Genomic DNA, 14,151 nt, shown 5'->3' with positions numbered 1-14,151 from the left:
AAATCTTAAGTGGGACACTGTACATGTAATGAAGGAAACCCCAGCGACAAAGGGATGAGGTCAAAAACGTCCTTCTTTTCAAAAATAATCTAAACAAAGCAGTTTATATTAAGAGATAATAACACAGGTATAATCATTGATCCTAAGAGCTGCATTTGCAAACAGTCTGGTAAATGGGAGGCAAGTTTCTTTCCAGTTCCCCCCTTTATCATGCAGATTTCCATGTTACCCACTAATCTGAGAAAACTGTGCGAAACTGGGTGCCAATGAGTGTACGTGACATGTAGTGTGAGAATGGGTCAGTATGGCATGAGTGGTCAGTTCAATTACAAAGTGGTTTTATAGCAGAAATAAAAAAATATAAAGAATACCGAAAAATATGAAAAACAAATCAACAAAATCACCATAAAGACACTCAGCTGTTTAAATCTACACCGATTAATCACTTTTTTTACAAGATTTTCCAAATCCTCACTATATCCCCTAGAATAGTTTTTAGTTCTTACTCTACACTATAAAATGTCAACTGAGGCAAGGTGGTTACAGGTGACATTAATAAAACATTACTTGTTCATTCAGTCTTTCAGTCGGTTGCTCTCTTCTCAACATTTTCTGCCATTGCTCATACTGCTCTGACAGAAATCTGTTCTATTAGTCATATGCCAGAGACCACAGCTGTGAAATACCATACCCACACTTCCTAATCATATTCAGCCCTACAGCGCACCCCTCTGAGTCTTTTAAAGAGTGCAGCTTCAAAACAACTTTTGGTCTGACTTTACATACCTAATTTTCCTTAAAATGTGTTGTCTAAATTTTGCAAATCTGTCATTTTTTTTATACAAATCAAAGAAAGGCATCTTACATTTTCTTGAGAGCTCAACACGGACTTCTTCATCACTTTCAGAGCACACACATCTCCTGTGGCTTTTTCTCTCACAACTTGGACTTCAGAGAAGCGACCATGGCCGACCACTGCACGCAGCTCAAAGTCATGCACTGCAGGCTGCAAGGCACGAAGCTCGGAGATCACCTCAGAAACTGTGCAGACAAGCATTAGGACATAGGCAAAACCTTTATGAGATATTTAGGATTCCTGAATAGAATTTCACACTTTTACAGATGTTTATAACATTCTTCCAGAATTATTTAATGGTATTTAGGAAATGTATTTACAAAAAATAAAACCTTGACCTTTGGAACAACTTAGATCACCTAAATTACAATTAATCTGATTTGAGATCAAAAATAAACAATGCTTAAATAGAAAGAATGATTAGAAAAGCAGAAGGTCAGATGACCAAATTAAAAAGTCAGTGGACGATACTGGACAAATGGATGGATACAAGATCAAACAATTGGATGGACAAACAGATGAAGGATAGCAAAGAAAAGAGATGGTTGAAAGGATGAGAAGATGGAGGGACATCACTATCACATAATTAATACAAAACTTCTCTCGTTAAACTTCACTGAGACCTGAGAAAATAAATATTTTACCAGCCGAAGCTTCAACTACATGGATAATTAAAAAAATTATATCCTACATGCCAAATAAAATATTTGTAATTCGATTTTTATGATTTCAAAGAGTGAATTTAGCTATGAATCAATTTTAAAATGTTGTGATGTGGCAGTTTAAAATGCAAGAACTCAATTTAAGTCTAAAACAAACCAAAAGGAAAATCTAATGATGAAAACATGACAACTTCTGAAACTTCTGACCAGAAGTAGGCTTTTCTTTTTAAGTGTACCTGTCCAACCTTTAGGTCTCACACAGCTTAACCCTTTATAACTTCAAGAAAATAGTGTTATTGGAATCCAGGAAAACACCTTATCTCTGTAACATTCCAAAAATATGGATATTTTGATGGCAAAAATGAATGTCAATGTAATAACAAGAAACATCAACTTGCCTGAATATATTAAAAGAAATAACAAAAGTGTTTCTATAAGAAATTCATGAAAAAGACTCTGAGAGTGAAATAAACACAATTTTCTGGTACAACACAACCTTAGAGGCATTAATGCTGATACCGTCACTTAATTTTTTTAGTTTATAAACCTAAATACAATTGTCAACTATCCTTATTAACTTTTTAACTTAACTTTTTTAATTTTCCCAATTTTTCCACTTAATTTACAGTAGGTAATATATCATACAAGGGCTCATCTAATTGGTCAATTCAAAAAAAAATAAGATGTACAGCCATGTAGCAGCATCTTTGCGGAATGGCTGGATATAGATCTTGTGCTTCTAGACCTCACTGAGGGACCCATTTGTAAGGGGTATGCAAATTATCAAAAAAGGTAACTTGCCTCTCTTCCATTTAGGTTGTATTTTTGCATACATTATCAAGCATTTTCTTTAGTTATTGCATTTAGATAAAGTTGCATACATTTATGGACAAACTTTGCCACATGTTTTATCTTCATTAGCTCCGGGGATGTACACTCTTGGTAGAGCAGTAACAGCGCTTCCAGAAACTCCTCCCGTCCTAAGCTCCATCCTCCCTGCTGCCCGCCGTACAGGCTCACTCTTCCCTGGAGAGAGGACAAAAAAAGGGAAACGAGTCAGTTGCTCTAAAATGTGCCACAGCAAAACGTAGAATTGCTAGCCTTACCTGAAAAACCTGGTTGAGACGCAAGCTGCGGCTGGTGATGGGGTCAGCAGAGGAACACGGTGTTTTCAGGGCTCCCTGACCCACATATTTAAATTTCAACATGGTTCGCTAAATCTGGATAACCTAAATGGAAGAGCAAATGGTTGTTCGAAGTGTAAACTCTCGCCATATTTAACTTTTATTTAATAAACAGAACCAGGCACACCAAATGTCAATACTACGTTAATTTAGCTCGCGCTACGTTAACTGTAGCTAACGTTCCGTTAGTTTGCTAACAAACGAGCGTCACTTACAACCGTTCTAAAATCCATAATATAAACAAAGCGCTGATATATGTTAACTCTTACCTGACTGCCATGCATATATTAATGGTGCAGAGTTAACATAAATGCAGAGAAATGCTCTCAACCTCTTCTAATTCCGCTGCTATTTCCGGGATACTGTTTCAAATTTTGCGCGTTTCACGCCTACGTCATAAGCCAAGTGAATGAAAGTGCTTTGCTATTGGATGTTCTTCCTGTTTCTGGGCGGGTCTGTCAGGCATTCCAACCAATCACTGATGGCCTACATCACTGAGGAGAGTGTCCACACTTCGAAACCTGTAAAGTGTAGTTTTTTTCGCCTGACCTGGAACATATGGAGGACCAACTCTGCCATATTTAAAAATAAATACATAAATAAATAAATGCTCAGTAAATGTATAAGCATACAATTAATTGCCAACAAAAATACAATAAACAAATAAATGTAAGTAGAAATTAAATTATACAGTGAAACATAAATGAATATAACTCTTTAAATTAGCTTCTTTATTTATTTGCCTCTGTAATATTTACCTTATTTATTTTTCTGTCCTTTATAATCTTCAACTTTATTTTTTAATTACTTACATTTTTAAGTATTTATTTATGTGAATGTTATAATATTTTTGTCTGTTTTATTCTTCCTTTGTATTTTTTTATCTTAGTTATTTCTTCGCCGCTATTTATTTCTGTCTGCCCTTTTTACATTTCTGCCTGCCCTTTTTACATTTCTGTATGCATGTTTATTGTATTTTTGGTGGCAATTAATTGTATGCTTATTTATTTATTGAGCCTTTATTTATTTCTGTATTTCTTTTTAAATATGGCAGAGTTGGTCCTCCATAGTATATGTCTTCAATGTTTAAATATATTACAGCATGATGGGGTGTTTATGGTTATCATCATTACAACGAAACTTTGTTAGCTCCCACACTGAAAAATTAAAGGTACAAAGATTAAATAAAAATAAACGATAACATAGATATTGATTAAACAAAGTTAAAATAAGAGCACTAAAAAACATTGGCGGTTCTTTACCGGGGCCGAAAGAAGCCAGAGCCCCTATAGAACTGGTCTTGGCCCCTGTTGTGGCCCCTGTACCTAAGAGATAATACTAAATAAATCTATTATGATGATATACACTGATACAGACATGCACTGTATCAAACTGGTTCCTTGGTAATATTTTTTTTTACCTTTACATTTCTGTTTTATTTTGTATATTGTTTGTCAGTTCAATTGATGTCATTTTAATAAAAAATATGTCAAAAATATGTGCTATTCCTGAAAAAAAATGTACATTAAAATAATAATCCAAAGAATATGTTTAGTTTATCTGTATCCACATACTTTAATTATAATGTATTTGTAAAACCCAACAATTAATTTTTGTCAAGCTTATTTAGCATAAAGACAGGTCTTATATAGCTCAAAGATTTTAAAGTGTTGTCCCTTTAGGTCTAATGATTTTAGTAATACAGCACACAAAAAGCACACACAAAGTCACATTCCTTTTGTAAAATTTTAAATACTATGGGTAGCATACTGGGTAACAAAATGGGTAGTTGTTGTTTTTTTGTAACAGTATCTTTTCGGATGGTGTTGCACCAATGATAGCATTCACCAACAAATATGAGTGACTTCATTCGATCATGCAAAACTAGCACATTTAGACCTGAGATAGATATTAACTTGGTTACTAATTATTTCAGGGTTTTTTGTTATTGTTTCTCTGGTACAGGATTATTAATTTAGGCAAATTTAAATTAATAGTTTCAAACCATAAAAAAAAAAGAATAATAATTTCAGTTGAAACAAGATAAAAGTCGAATTTAACTAAATGACACAGATGTTTCCCAAGCTGCCCTTTGGTTCCAAGGCTAACTTAATGCATCAAATATTTAACTATTGTCCACCTTTTTTTATTTAATTAAAATGTTCTGTGCCCCAATAAAACATTTACCCAAGATTGGCTCATCTTGCCACTGCTAAAAAGGCAGTTCAAGAGTCATAGAAAAATGCACATTTGGACAGCTATAAACAAATGAACAAGAAATTTTAACTTTAGAGAACAAGGTAAACAGCAGTAAAGGAGGGATAAAACAGGCAACTGTGCATTAAAATAGACAATATGCACAAATTAATTACATGTAAGACATGTTAGTAAAAGTCAGAATATAATCAATTCCACACATCCACATCATATTTATTTTTACAAAAAGATGTAACCTATGCATGCATATGGTTGCATTCTATCTTTCTCTTTGGTATAGAGGGTGCGTACATGTTTTTTAGCCGTATGGTTAAATTTCTGTTTGAAAGTTATAGGTTTTGGTCAGGATTTTGGTCATTTTATGACAGGTTTATTAAGTTATTCAAAAACAATTTGGGTATACCAATGCCAGTTTTTCACTAAAAATTAATGGGGCGATGAGGACACATTTCCTTTCAAAGTTTGAATTTAAAAGGTGAATACTTTGTTGTATGCACAATTTTTCATTTTAGAAAGACGGATGACATATATATAAAAAAAGTCCCAATCTCGATAACCTGTTTTGTTGATAAGTTGTCATGAAACAGCTCTGGTGAAAGTCACTAATGACATTCTCATGGCCTGAGATAATGGACTTTTATCTTTACATTTCCTGTTAGATCTCAGTGCTGCATTTGATAGAGCTGATAATAATATTCTTTTAGAAAGACTTGAATATTTTGTAAAGGAACAGCGCTAGACTGATTTAAATCGTTTCTATCTGACCGATTTCACTTTGTTTACACTCATGATAAATCTTTCTAATGCTTTTGCTTCATTCTATCTCTATTCAGACTTTGTTATTTAAATCTCTAATGTTATGCTCTCCCTGGTATTCTCATAGCTTCATCTGGTCTGTTCCTGTTTGGTTGTGACACCATCCTGGAGAGAAATATCAGCTGTGCTGCTGCCATCAACACTTTTGTTTATAGATGTTGGAGCTTGACCTGTTTTTCAGTATAGTCCTGTTTCTCTGATTGTGACCGGCTAAATCTGCTCTCTTCCCCCTCTGACATGGAAGCTGGCTCAGAGGTCGTTTGCCTGGCTGTCTGTTACCTGGATGCAGCCACCTGTGGAACTGGTTTACAGCTGTCTTTTGTATATTTCTATGTCTGCTTCTGTCTCCTTAAACCCCAGTCGGCCTCAGCAGATGGCCGCTCACACTGAGTCTGGTTCTGCTGGAGGTTATTCCTGTTAAAAGAGAGTTTTTCCTCCCCACAGTCACTACAAGCATGCTTTGTGTGAGGCATTGCCTTTAAGTCAATGAGTTAATGCAATCAACTGGTTTTCCTTAGATAGAAAATTTTGAATCAGTTTTACTGGATGATCATGTTTAATTGTAAAGTGCCTTCAGATGACATGTGCTGTGAATTGGTGCTGTAATTTCTTTAAAAAAAGTAAAAAAAAAAATAAACTGTTCAAAAGCTACAAACCCCTTTAGGGCTTTCTGATGTTTTTATATGTGTATTTTTATCACTTTGATAAGTTGTCACACCAATGGAGGTGCCAAGCAATCCTTTATACAGTAGATAATTACTATGAAACAGATCTGCACATAGCCAAAGTCAAGCCTTAAGCCTTTATTTCCAGCAGAAATATGTTTCAATTTTGCCAGTTTCAGTTTTACAAAGCTGCATGGTCAGGAAACTTCACCCAATAAGAAGCATACAGGAGAAAAGGGGGATTGACCAGATGTGTTCAGCTTTCTTCAGGTGGTGAGGGTGCCTATCTTTGGGGTTAAGGCTGTGGTTGAGATTTGGGAGTTGGTTGAGGATTAGGATTGGGATTTGGATCTGGATTGGGTTTGGGCGGTGCAGGGAAAGGACCGGGGGCAGGTGCGGGGGCAGGGGCAGGACCAGGGGCAGGGGCTGGGGCAGGTTGAATGTAGCACCCTCTCTTATGCCACTGCATGTCGCGCACACGTCGGACGGACTGGATCTGAGGTGCAGTGGCTCCCCAAGCGTTCCAATGCTTGAATTCTCCATGTTCGAACACATACTGGTGCCCTCTATAGCCTGGATACGAATATCCTACCCACCTTCATAAAAGAAAGAATGAGAGAAGGATCTGTAAATCTGTAATTGACAAGGATGTGTAAACTTTTAAAAGTGCATTAAGTACATTCGTTTTTTTTTTGCTCTAAGCCTTTAGCTTTTATATTCTACACCACAGTTGGTTTAAGCATCTCCAATATTCCCGTGACTTAGAAGCCTTAATGTTATGTTATATCTTACGTTCCAGAGATAGCCTTTGCACTAGCCACACGGTCTTGGAAGCCATGAGCACAAAGACTGGGAACGTCATCATCAACAATCTCCATCTTTCTTCCTTCAAATGCTGTGTTCTCAAACAGTTGCAACTTGTGATCTGCACTTTCCTAAGGAGAGAAAGAAAATGCTTCCTTACATCACACTTAAAATCTGAGAAGGTTCTGTGTCTAATCCCTACTTACTATTTGTAGTGGCCTGAAGGAGTTTAGGGTGTTGCTACTCTGCATACTGGTCCAGGTGCTCCAGCGTGGATATTCTCCTTTCTCAAGAACAAACTGCTCTCCGCCAAAACCTATACGCTCATACCCTACCCACCTATCAATACAGATATATTGTAAAAAAAAAATGAAACATGAGCAAACTCAAAACAAGATGTGATATTATAAGCAACAGAGATTCACTCACGGTCCTGATTCCACAATGACCGAACCAACTCTTTGGGTCTTTTCCAACACGTCTTTACACTCACCGGACAACTCCACCTTTTTCCCAAGAAAGTTCTCAAACTCAAATACAACCAACTGCAAAAAAAAGGGGGTTTAATTGATAAATGTTGTGGTCCAAACACAGATTTATGTAACTTCAACAGTTGGGTGGTGATATTAAAGAGAAAACTACCTTATATGTGGCTCCAGCCCCTCCTTGGCCCTTCTCTGCAGGCAGCTGGTCTGGGGTTCCCTGCTGTTCTGTCATGTCTTCTCTAGAAACAAAGAAAAGAGATTCAACATACTTTAGAGCAAAAATAGCAATCATAGTGATTTTTACCATTTTCATTTCTTCTAAACTGATGTGACACACCGATTTCACGAGTAGGTCAACGTTCTACACACCAAAAACAACAATATAATTGTTTTGAAACATATATTGTCTTTAAATCTTGGGGATATGGCCAATGAAATACCTATGCGTTTCATGATTAAAGGCATCTATTTTCAAACATCTAGTCAATACTTGATCTTTTTTTTTCTTTTAGTAAAACTTCTATTATAGCATTTAAGAAAGATATTTATTTACCTGGATGGCTTGTGCTTTACTGCACCCCGAACAAGCCACGCTCTCCGTCTTTCTTTTGGTCTTTTCTTTATGCTTCCTGCCTGTCTCAGTGTGAGGGTGTGTGTGGTTGTGGAGGCCTGGCGAGCAGTCGGTGGATGCCAGTGGGGGTATTTATGGTTTATTTCTGGCCACAGCAGCAAAAAGCCTGTTGATGCAGCAAGTCTGTCGCACCCATTGTGTCCATCAGAGTGCATCTCAATAGCTTTGCCCTCTGTCCCTGGCACAGTGGCAACCGCTGGCCAGGTTTGGCCAGGCTGCCATCCACATCATGATCCTATAGGGGTAAATGCACTGAGCGCCAGCCAAGAGCATCAACACAGATAAGTCACAGTCAGCACATTTGGACCAATCCAGTTTTTGTTTTTTGCATTTGTCATAACCCATCCAAAATCATTCAACTTTATTGCCAAACATCAAATGATTTCATTAGCTTGTCAATTGTTGACAAGCTATTATTTGTGTTAAATCTTGTTAATGCATTTAGTACAGATGATATCAAATTTTTTTCAGAGATTTAACGTGCTAGAAATGAATGGAGCTGCAGTAGACTGGTTTAGTCTGAATTGCTTTGATGCATTTGAAACTCTTCCTCAAGCAGAGAAGTTAATTCTGGAATCCCACATGGCTCAGTGCTTGGGTCAGTTTTCTTGAGTCTGGTTTTATTTATGTCCTTTTTCTTGGGAACAGTTTTGGAAAGCATGGGATATCTTTTCAAGCTTCAACTAGATTAGAGCACATTTCTAACCTTGGATTCAGAGTTTTTTTTATAAGTTGAGGTGCCTTGTTTATATGGTATAGCAGAATAGAGTTGGATAGATGGGTTAGGGCCTCATCTCCTTGGCCTGTTATTCCTGTAACCTGCGACCATTGGATCTCTGACTGTATTTCAATTGTTTTACTGATAATACCTCTTTTTCTGCTGACGTCATTATGTTTAGTAGATGCAATTTGTTTCGAACGACCACCTGAGCGGATCAACTATAAAAAACGTTGTCCTGTTTCACAATTCATTTGTATATTTATTTATTTTGAGCAGTTTTTTTTCTTTTTATGAATATGGATTAACGGTGTCTGTAAATCAGATTAGAGTTTGTGAATATGTAAACAAAATTAAAAAGGAATGCAGCAAAACTCATTGCATATACATCTTCACATTGGTTTTATGTTTTCTCAGCGGTGTTAATGACATTTATGGTTTTACACCAGATGCAACTGTTAGTCCTGAAACTTTTAAACATTCCTTGTCTAAAACTTCTCGAAGAGATTCAGTGTTGGCTCAGTGCCTCAGAAAATGCTAAAAGTCTCTGAGGTCCAAAGGCTCCTTCTGGATCCATAACCTAGGTAAACTAACAGCCAACAAGTTTTCCCATCATATATCATCATGTTATCTGTTGAATTCTTAGTGATGAAATGTTCCAATCTTTATCAGATTACCGTGATGGACGACACATGGACGGTGTTCAGACGCTACTCTCGCTTCAGAGAAATGCACAAAAGCCTGAAGTCCAAATATCCTATAGTAAGCCGCGTTTATGCTCTGTCCTACAACGCTGAGGTGTTAGGTTCTGTTTTCAATCATTTTATTTCTATAGCGCCAATTCTCAACACACGTCATCTCAAGGCACTTTACAGTTCACCAGATCATACAGTCAAATTGATTCAAAGTTTTCTATCTAAGGAAAACCAGTTGATTGCATCGACTCATTGACTCGAATGCAATCCCTCACACTGCAAGCATGCTTGTAGCGAGAGTGGAGAGGAAAAACTCCCTTTTAACAGGAAGAAACCTCCAGCAAAACCAGGCTCAGTGTGAGCAGCCATCCCCTGAGGCAGACTGGGGTTCAAGGAGACAGAAACAGAGATACAAAAAGCAACTGTAAAAGGCGGCCCCGTCCAGGAAACACACAGCCAGGCAGACGAGCACCGAGCCAACTCCCATGTCAGAGGATAAGGAGAGCACATCCAGCCAGTCAATGTCAGAGAAAGAGGACTACACTGGAAAAAAGGCCGATCTCGAACCTCTATAAACAAAGGTGTTGATTGCAGCAGCGCAGCTGATATTTCTCTCCATGGTGACGTCACAGCCAAACAGATGAGGCGAAGCTACTATGAGAAAAAGCAGAGAGAGCATAACTTTAGAGATTTAACTAACAGATTCTGCAGAGATGGAATGAAGCAGGGGGATGAAATAGGGGTCCCTATGTCCTCCAGAAGTCTAAAACTGTAGCAGCATAACTATAGAGATAGCTAAGGATAACCTGAGCCACTCTAACTATAAGCTTTATCAAAAAGGAAAGTTTTAAGCCTACCCTTTAAAGTAGAAAGGATGTCTGCCTCACGGAGTGAAACTGGTAGTTGGTTCCACAGGAGAGGAGCCTGATAACTAAAAGATCTGCCTCCCATTCTATTTTTAGAAATTCTAGGAACCACTAGTAAACCTGCAGATTGAGAGTGAAGTGCTCTGTTAGGAAAACAAAGGAACAATCAGATCTCTGATATCAGATGGAGCTTGGCCATTTGAGGCTTTATATGTGAGAAGGAGGATTTTAAATTCTATTGTGGATTTTCTGACAGAATATCAAATGGTAATAATAAAACTCATTGTCAGATTGCGGAATGGATTTTTTAAGAGATTTGTTCATGTGAAACTCATCTGTGACGCCTCTTATTTCTGTACAGCTGGCGAACCTCGTGTTTCCTCCTAAGAAGCTTTTTGGGAACCGGGATGAGCGAATGGTCTCTGAGCGTCGCAGCCACTTGGAGGTATGACCAACTTGTACAAATAAACCTGTTTGGTATGTTTGAGCCAGAAATGTAACATAGGCTTACCCTCTTAATTTTATAAAGAACCTCGAAGTGCTGGTTATCCTGACTGTCCACACTGAGGTTCCTTTTAGTGATTAAAGACCAACAGATAAACCTAAATATTTTATTATTGAAATGAAAAAAGGCAAATATTTTAGTCAGCTTATCCAACATGTGTTAGCCAGCTAGCTGTCCATGGTGCCCCCCTCGAGCAGTTGAGCCCTGAGCTTTTCTGGAGGCTCCAATCTAGAAGTATAAGCCTGTCAAATAGCGTCACACAGCCAGTTTGAAAGGTGCTGTGCAGTCAAAGGCTGTCCTGCAGAGTTGTCTCTGTAATGCACAAACATGCATTCTGTGCAGCGCAGTGCAGCCGTGCGAACCATGTAACACAAGAGCACACGCGCAGGACAGAGGAGATGGTGCATAACTTCCTCCTAGGAGTTATGAGGAGTAGGATAGAAGCCATTCAGTTATCACCCTCGACCTGAAAGAGCTTGTGATGCCCTTGGGTGTGAGCGTTGGTTTAGGACACAGCACAGCTGAGCTGTCGTCTCCCCGTATGCTGAGACAGGAAGGAGCAACAGAGAGGGCGGACTGATCGCTCACTCTCTTTGCAGATGTCAGAGCTAACAGCAGAGCTGTTTTGAATTATAACAATTTAGTTTGAGCCTGATCTAAGGGCTCAAATGGTGCTTTACCAGAGCGTGTAGAACCAGCGCTAAATGCCCCTGAGGAACTAGTAGGCGTGACACAGGTCTGTGTCTGTGCACACCTCTCAGGAACCGCTTTGTCAGAGGATGGTTAAAGACTGTTCTGTCACCATAACCCTCATGACAAGAGGAAAGAGCCACAGCATAAGTCTTCAGGGTTAATTTTCTTTCCATGAGCTGCTGGAGAAACGTTATTATGCAGGCTAGAGGACATGAAATGGGATCCACGCCTTTCTCAGCACACCAGCGCTCAAAAGCTTTCCATTTTGACGCATATAGCGCTGTTGTAGAGGCAGCCCATACAGCCTGAATGGTGCGCATGACTTCATGCGGAAGGCCAAGCCTCTGTAAGCGCACCCGTTCAGCGGCCAGGCCCAGAGACGCTGGCCTATTTCCGGGTAACTTCTGATTGCTCCTCCTACGTGGAGGAGCACATCCTCCCTCCATGGCAGCTGCCACGGGCGGCCTGACAGCAGCTGCTGTAGGTTGGGGAACCACGGAGCACCTGTGCGATCGGGGGCTATTAGAATTAGCGGAAGCAGTTCTGACCAAACCCGGTGTAGTATCAGCGGGACCGGAGGTAAAAAGTGCAAAGGAGTTTCTGTGGCCACGGATGAGCAAAGGCATCCACTCCTAGAGGTGGATCCTCCTTCGTGCTCAGGGAGAACCACAGCGGACACTGTGTGCTCTCTTGTGTGGCGAATAGGTCCACTACACCTGAGTGAAGTTGGCCCCCCCACCTTCAAATCAGTGTCAAATGTTTGTACTATGTTTGTGCAACAAAAATTTCCGTTTGTGCCGCTATCATTTTAAAGATATAAAGAAATGTTTTTAGAGGTCATCAAAGGTCAACTAGCCCCCCCACCTTCTTTAAATCCAACGAAATAGGTGTCAATTAACTCCATTTCGTTTGTGCTGCAAAAATTGTCCCTTTTGCCACTATTTTTTTTTCAGGTTAAAATAAATTATTAATATTCATAGGTTAGCAATTTATAATTAATATGAAATTCACTGTCTCAGCATTAACGGATGTTCACTGACCTTTGATGACCTCTACAAACTACTATTAATATAATTAGTAATAGTTTGTAGAGTTTTGTTGATGGCNCGCTAAATGCCCCTGAGGAACCAGTAGGCGTGACACAGGTCTGTGTCTGTGCACACCTCTCAGGAACCGCTTTGTCAGAGGATGGTTAAAGACTGTTCTGTCACCATAACCCTCATGACAAGAGGAAAGAGCCACAGCATAAGTCTTCAGGGTTAATTTTCTTTCCATGAGCTGCTGGAGAAACGTTATTATGCAGGCTAGAGGACATGAAATGGGATCCACGCCTTTCTCCGCACACCAGCGCTCAAAAGCTTTCCATTTTGACGCATATAGCGCTGTTGTAGAGGCAGCCCATACAGCCTGAATGGTGCGCATGACTTCATGCGGAAGGCCAAGCCTCTGTAAGCGCACCCGTTCAGCGGCCAGGCCCAGAGACGCTGGCCTATTTCCGGGTAACTTCTGATTGCTCCTCCTACGTGGAGGAGCACATCCTCCCTCCATGGCAGCTGCCACGGGCGGCCTGACAGCAGCTACTGTAGTTTGGGGAACCACAGAGCATCTGTGCGATCGGGGGGCTATTAGAATTAGCGGAAGCAGTTCTGACCAAACCCGGTGTAGTATCAGCGGGACCGGAGGTATAAAGTGCAAAGGAGTTTCTGTGGCCACGGATGAGCAAAGGCATCCACTCCTAGAGGTGGATCCTCCTTCGTGCTCAGGGAGAACCACAGCGGACACTGTGTGCTCTCTTGTGTGGCGAATAGGTCCACTACACCTGAGTGAAGTTGGCCCCCCCACCTTCAAATCAGTGTCAAATGTTTGTACTATGTTTGTGCAACAAAAATTTCCGTTTGTGCCGCTATCATTTTAAAGATATAAAGAAATGTTTTTAGAGGTCATCAAAGGTCAACTAGCCCCCCCACCTTCTTTAAATCCAACGAAATAGGTGTCAATTAACTCCATTTCGTTTGTGCTGCAAAAATTGTCCCTTTTGCCACTATTTTTTTTTCAGGTTAAAATAAATTATTAATATTCATAGGTTAGCAATTTATAATTAATATGAAATTCACTGTCTCAGCATTAACGGATGTTCACTGACCTTTGATGACCTCTACAAACTACTATTAATATAATTAGTAATAGTTTGTAGAGTTTTGTTGATGGCAGCAAAAACGAAAATTTTTGCTGCACAAACGAAGCGCAGTTGATTGACACCAAATTTATTTATATTTGCAAATGTTAGCAGGGCCATGGGAGTAGTTGACCTCTAATGACCCCAGGAGAACATTTTTCTTTATATCTTTAGAAAG

The 14,151-nt window shown here is 39.3% G+C and overlaps 2 protein-coding genes across 3 annotated transcripts in view; both read right to left on the bottom strand.

Annotated features, from left to right (window-relative positions):
* LOC107102941 (citron Rho-interacting kinase-like) overlaps positions 1 to 3,098 on the bottom strand; it is a 33,061-nt gene extending 29,963 nt beyond the window's left edge. For both annotated transcript variants that reach the window (XM_015402414.1, XM_015402415.1), the window contains exons 1-4: positions 2,972 to 3,098; positions 2,625 to 2,747; positions 2,400 to 2,544; positions 866 to 1,041 (exon numbers count right to left, since the gene is read on the bottom strand). In XM_015402414.1, the coding sequence (XP_015257900.1) occupies positions 866 to 1,041; positions 2,400 to 2,544; positions 2,625 to 2,726 (423 nt within the window). In that variant the 5' untranslated portion in view covers positions 2,727 to 2,747; positions 2,972 to 3,098. The remainder of the gene's footprint in view (positions 1 to 865; positions 1,042 to 2,399; positions 2,545 to 2,624; positions 2,748 to 2,971) is intronic.
* Positions 3,099 to 6,574: 3,476 nt separating this feature from the next.
* On the bottom strand, positions 6,575 to 8,355 carry LOC107102946 (beta-crystallin B3-like). The gene is made up of 6 exons (XM_015402421.1): positions 8,243 to 8,355; positions 7,847 to 7,928; positions 7,634 to 7,749; positions 7,411 to 7,543; positions 7,193 to 7,335; positions 6,575 to 6,996 (listed from the first exon to the last, which is right to left on the bottom strand). Exons 2-6 carry the CDS (start codon positions 7,919 to 7,921, stop codon positions 6,696 to 6,698), a joined length of 768 nt encoding a protein of 255 aa, XP_015257907.1. The 5' UTR covers positions 7,922 to 7,928; positions 8,243 to 8,355; the 3' UTR covers positions 6,575 to 6,695.
* Positions 8,356 to 14,151: the final 5,796 nt, after the last annotated feature.

Source organism: Cyprinodon variegatus, unplaced genomic scaffold (assembly GCF_000732505.1).
Source record: "Cyprinodon variegatus isolate N-32 unplaced genomic scaffold, C_variegatus-1.0 Scaffold1347, whole genome shotgun sequence".
NCBI lineage: Eukaryota > Metazoa > Chordata > Actinopteri > Cyprinodontiformes > Cyprinodontidae > Cyprinodon > Cyprinodon variegatus.
Note: the sequence above shows the minus strand (reverse complement) of the source record. Positions and strands in the feature narration are given on the sequence as shown.